Source organism: Nelumbo nucifera, chromosome 1 (genome assembly GCF_055504915.1).
Source record: "Nelumbo nucifera cultivar China Antique chromosome 1, China Antique-T2T, whole genome shotgun sequence".
Classification (NCBI taxonomy): Eukaryota; Viridiplantae; Streptophyta; class Magnoliopsida; order Proteales; family Nelumbonaceae; genus Nelumbo; species Nelumbo nucifera.
The window spans coordinates 64,177,687-64,183,686 of NC_142649.1; the positions used below are offsets into that span (position 1 = coordinate 64,177,687).

The following is a 6,000-nucleotide window of genomic DNA, read 5'->3' on the forward strand; positions in this document are numbered from 1 at the left end:
CAATGCCTATATAAAGGCACCAACCCCAATGACATGAGGGGGCAAGTAAGCATATTCTAGCTCTCATACTTTGTGATTTTTAGCTCGCAGTCTACTATGATTTTTAGCTCGCACTCCAGGTCCTCTGACATTGATTCCTTGCAGGTCTCTAAAGAACTACGAAGCTCAACAACCAATCCATTTCGCCACCAGGCAGCTCGGCCCTCTAGTCAGCTTGTTACCTAACCTACCTAGCTCGGCCCAGTCAGCTCGTCACATAACCTGCCTAGCTCGGCCCAGTCAGTTCGGCACCTAACCTGCCCAGCTCGGCCCAGCTAACTCGGTACCTAATCTGCCCCCAGCTTGGCATCCAGGTCCTCATCCAGCAAAAGTTCACTTTGGCTTCTGAGTCATCGGCCACTTGGAAGCAGACCAAATGACGAGGTACTTAACACCAAAAATTGATACTTAACCCAAAAAATTGATTCATAAAAAATTTTAGACTTATTTTCAGGTATTTATTCAATAAGTACTTATTTCCTTTCTGGCCTATATTAACCTGCCACATCATTTTGAAAATACCTATACTATTACTATCCATATTTAAATAAGTGTTTTTTCACTAAATGCTTAGAATAGAATAATCACTTTGTTTTTAAAAAATTATTTAATAAGCACTCTCAAACTCGGCCTAAATAATAATAACAGTATTTTATTGGCATAAATATACTTAGAGGCAAGGTTTTTAAAATCTAACCGGACAACACAAATCATTCAGGGGACAGCCCGTTCTGGCAAAAAAATAAAAATGATCAAAAACCGTTGAACCCGGTTCGTGACCAGTTTCCTTTTTCTAGTCCAACCGTCCAGTCCGGGTTTGAAAACCATGCTTACAGGTTACAAACGGGCAGCTTGTCCAAATATATTTTAATTAAAAATAAAAATGAAATGTCTTTTCACCTTGTAGATTTTTATCCTTTTTTATTTTTATTTATACACTACGTTCATGGCACCTGCCTATAGATATAGGGCAGAAATCTCGTTTATACTAGCTCCTGATGATATGTATGCAAAAAAATATCAAAAATTGTGTTTGAGAGATGAGGAGTGAGGACTCAACTCACAGGGATTGGCCCAGCACTTGATATAAATTGGCCTTTCGATTGGTATAAGCAAATTACGAAATTTGCCAGTAATTCGATGAACATATATACCGTATAACATATGTATCAGTATTCAGTACGGGGAATACCTTTCTCGGCCTTTTGGCTATGATCAAGTATATATATATTCAGTACGAGGCTATTCCCTATAATATTCAAACAAATGAAATGCATAAATAAACACACTTGATCATCATCACCTCCCTTTGGAAACACTAACTACATTTCCAGACTTTCTTTCCATACACTGAGAAGAGAAGATGTTAAAAAGCAAAACCAGAAACCATTAATCCTTCCCATCTCTTACTACAGTAGATAAGCAGAGGAAACCTAAATGCCCAAACAGAGAAAGAGAGAGAGAGAGAAACAGAGAAAAAGAGAAAGAAGCACGTACGTCGGCCTAGCTCCTTATCTTCATAGTTACGTTCTTTAATCAGACCATACTAACAACAGGAAATCCATCTCTCCTCGCCACGTCATTAGTGTATATACCACCAATCTATATATACGCTTATAAGTTGGTTGCTGGGACGAGAGTGCGGAGGTGCAGTCATTTGTATTGGGCGTAAGGATCAAAGCTAGCCATTGCAGCTTGGGATGAGCTAGCGCTGGATCCGACGTCCCTGAAGAATCCTCCGATGGGTGCTCCGAAGAGTCCCTGGTGGTGGCTCATGTGAAACGCAGGTGCAAAAGCCGCCACCCCAAGCGCACCCAGGTCCATAGTCCTCTTCACCAATGGCTCTCCTCGTATGGAGCCCCGCTCACCCTCAAGCTCGCGGTAGCGCTGGAGGTACACCGTTAGCGGTTCGATGTAGTCGTCGAACCCCAGCTTGCTCATGGCCCAGAGCACGTCCTCCGCAGTTATGGTCTTGCGCTGCTCGCGCTGGCACCGGTCGTTCGCTTCGCTGGTGATGAAGCTGATGTACTCGGACACACACTCCTGGATTGTCTCCTTGGCGTCATCGGAGATCTTCGCGTGGGTTGGGAGGACCTTGCGCATGATACGGATCACGTTGGCGATGGGCATGAATCGGTCCTGCTCGCGGACCGTACACGCGGTGTCTCGCTCTGAGGTTTCGTCTCCTCCGGTCGACTGTCCCTGTCCGTTGGAGGTGTTGCTGATGTTCGACAACATCATTCCTGTCATTAATTAATTGATACAGAATTCATTAAATGTAATAGAAGGCAAGCTCACAATCATGTTTTCTTCCCCATCAACAACTACAGCAACAACAACAAAAAGTACAGAAACAAAGCTTACCAAAGAAAGTACAGAAACAAGGAATAACGAAAAACGAACTAAGAGACATGAAGGACGTCTGGTGGTCAGCTCAGATGGCGAAGATCAATTACCTATGTGATGATAATTCATAGCTGACCATGGCCAGTCGATTTTTTCTTCTATGAAATGATAAAAGTACAGATGAACCAGGCGTTACATGAGAATCTGGAGCCCCGCATGCAGAGAAAGTTTCACAACTTTTTATTAAATGCTTTCAGAAGAAAGTCTGCTTCTTTCTTCTCTAACCCCTTTCCGGCTTCCGCAACAGAAAGCAATTGCCGTTTTAGTTAATCCACGTAAGTGGTAAGGCAAGGAAAAGGATGCGCATTAAGCACTGGGCGCATTATATCGAGCAGACAAATTTAATTTAATTAACTAGTTAACTAAAAGTAAAGTAAAAAAAAAAAAAAAAAAAAAACTAGAAGAGGTTTAATGGTTTATGGTTGCTTTGCTGAATAAACAATAAAAAATTAAAAGAAAACGACAAGTCAAAACGTCAAAAGGAAACAAAAACGAACCGTTGCAGCTGTTCTCAACTTTATACATTCATAAATCATAACACCACGCGAGCGATAAATCGAGATTCTAAAAACTCGGGAACCAGAGGCTAACGGAAACGGAACGGCGACACGGAAATGGGAACAGAAGAGAAAAGAAAAGAAAAGAAAACCCTAGGACATGTACTTGGTTGGAGTACAAGAGAAGATATTCATCTCTGACTCTTGTCTGTGTCACTGTCTGCGTAGTGTGTGTGTGTGTCTATCTTAATCTTTGAAGGTCTCAACAGACATGAATAGTGACGGGGGGCCCAGGGCAGCGTTCAAACGGTCCAGATATGAAGCCCAGAAATCCTACTGCTGCCTGCTTTTGGAAGGGAGCTAAGATAGGAAACGTCGAATGGTGAGGCATCCCTGCATGGTTGCCACGTGTTCCGCCTGGTGATTATAGTATGAAAAGCTAACCACAGTCTCTAATGTTTGCAACTCTGTCCCACAACTCAGATTATAAATGAATGTGTATGTGGGGAGGTTGGACTTTGGAGTTCACACATACAGCAGATACAGCCCTTTGCAAATTGCAAATTGCTAGCCCCGAAATTTATTTATTTACTTTTTTGATTTTTCGGTGGAAGAAAAATTGTTGCAAAGAAAATAAACACTATTACATTTACATACATTGGGTCATATAAATATGCAGCCTCTGCAGGCTGCAGGCTGCATGCTGCACGCTGCAGCTATCGAAGTAAGTCATCAGATCAAAATATTAAACCTATTAAGTAGATCGTCACCCAAAACAGATGTGGATCGGGAAAGAAAGAGCGATCGATGTTAAACAACGTCTGCGGATTAGTAGAATGACTCGGTACTGATCGAGTGGTGAGGAAATAGGGAGAGAGCTAGCTAAAGATGCAGAGACCCATGATCGAAAGAAGCTTTTTTTTTTTTTTTTGAGTACAAACGCATCACGCATGCATCTCTTTCGATCAGTAAAAAGGAAAATGAGGAGGAGGGAAGACGAATATTTTCGATGTTCATGGTAGAAATCCGTCGGTGAGAGAAAAGGTGGATATAAGCACGGATCGAAGAAAGAAAACCAGACTGAAAAGCAAAGAACATGCATGGAGAAAACCCTAGATTATCAAAGGTTTAAAAAGAGAGAAACCCCCTAAAAAGTGAAAACTCCATAGGACTAGAGAGACATGGAGGTTCAAGTATGAGCTTCTTGGGAGGCACAGAGATGGCTGAAATGGACGATACGTTTGCATGCAAGAGGAAAACTCATCAAACAGATAAGAAATGCAAAATCAGTGTGACTGACAAGTAAATCGGAGGCGAAGAAATGATATTTCCAGCCTACCTAAAATGGGTTACTGCATAAAATAAATCAATGGTGAGAAGCTATGATACAAAAGGAAGCTTAAAAATCCCATATATAAAGAGAAGACAGAAATTAAAAAAACAAAAGGTGAGAGAAAGAGACGTAAACGGATAGTTGATGATATATAGTTTCATTCCATCTTTATATTTCTTGTGTTTTTTATACTTTACCGGAGCTTGATTTTGGGTGCTGCCTCTGGTAGCCATGGAAACCTCCACGTTCCATCTCTTCTCTCTAAAACCTTCTGCCTCTAAATCTCTCTCTCTCTCTCTCTCTCTCTCCCTCTCCAATTTGGTGAGAAGCTAGTCGGGCAAGTGTCTCTATTTATATTGATCAAAAGCGTTATCCACGTGGCAAACAGACGTTGTTAACGAGGAATACAGAATCCCCAGTAGAGACGTCCTTCACGCCTTCATGGTTGGATAACACCGTGTGCTCTTACCGGCAGCCACAGGTATATCTGGGTCCCCATTGTTTAATTTCCAAAATGGACTAATTGATCATCTCTAGCTAGAGCTAGGTTATATATGGACGACTGATTTATGTTTTTTTCTTTCCTTGAATAACATTTATGTTTAATTAAATGAACACAACCTTGCTCCCAAAACACTTTGGTTTTTTAATTACAAGAATGGCCTCACAATTTAGGGTTCAATTAATTAAAGATGTAGTTATTGGGCAAATGTAGATACAGTTCAAATACATTTATATAAGCGAAATTGTCTAAAATTCACTATGATTTTTTATCATTTTTTAAATTCACCACAATTTTTCAAAACGTTGAAAATTCATCATGTTAGTAAGTTTTTATTTTTTAAAACTCACATTCTGTTAGTACACCGTTAATGTTTCTTAACAGAGGTATCCACATCAGCATAAATAACAATTTTTATGACCAAATCGCCCTTGAATGGTGAATTAGAGGAAAAAGGTCTTTTTCATTTTTCAATTTTCATTTTGTTTACATTTTTAGTGTTTTGTTATAATTTCTAATGTTTTTATAATTTCTGTTTTTTATATTTTTCTATTTTCTACCATCTATAAAATTTCCTGAATTTTTTGTTATTTATTTTCAATTTCTGTGTTTTTCTATAATTTTTGGTGTTTTTTCTACAATTTTTATTTTTTGATTTTGTTTTTCAATTTCTATAGTTTCTATAATTTGAAAATAATTTTTTATTTTGTGTGCAATTTCTATAATTTTTTATATTTTTTGTAATTTCTGTGTTTTTATATGTATTTTATATTTGAAAATATTTTTTGAAAATTTTCCTTTTTTCATGTCTAAATATTAAAATATATGTATATATTTTATATTTTTCTATGAAAGTTAAAATGGTAATATATTAACATCCATTAGTCTCTTTAACGTCAAGTTAGTGACATGGTGAGTTTTAGACATTTTGAAAAGTTGTGGTGAGTTTAAGAGAAGTGCTGAAAACTCATGGTGAGCTTTTTGACAATTTCCCTTTATATAATAAACTAAAGTAGTTCCCCTAATTACCAATGCAGTGAAACCCTAAAAAAATTTTGCATTTTTGCATTATATTAAGCTAAGTTTTAGAATCATTCTTCCACAAAATACAGTAGCAAATTAACAGCCTTGGTTGCAGTGAAAATTTATTTGATTAGTACAAATGTATGAGAATAGTGCAAAATGTAAATTCTTGTTTAATTTTGTTTTGAATTTTACTTTAT

At 38.2% G+C, this 6,000-nt stretch overlaps 1 protein-coding gene across 1 annotated transcript; it reads right to left on the reverse strand.

Moving 5' to 3' along the window:
* Positions 1–1,291: 1,291 nt before the first annotated feature.
* LOC104594257 (nuclear transcription factor Y subunit B-6-like) lies at positions 1,292–4,627 on the reverse strand. The gene is made up of 2 exons (XM_019197186.2): positions 4,473–4,627; positions 1,292–2,282 (listed from the first exon to the last, which is right to left on the reverse strand). The coding sequence occupies exons 1-2, from the start codon at positions 4,525–4,527 to the stop codon at positions 1,693–1,695; spliced, it is 645 nt and encodes a 214-aa protein (XP_019052731.2). The 5' UTR covers positions 4,528–4,627; the 3' UTR covers positions 1,292–1,692.
* Positions 4,628–6,000: the final 1,373 nt, after the last annotated feature.

Coding starts and splice junctions, on each gene's coding strand:
- LOC104594257 (XM_019197186.2), bottom strand. CDS start 4,527: ATGGAACGTGGAGGTTTCCATGGCTACCAGAGGCAGCACCCAAAATCA. Junction 2,283..4,472: donor GCACCCAAAATCAAGCTCCG/GTAAAGTATAAA, acceptor AATTAATGACAG/GAATGATGTTGTCGAACATC.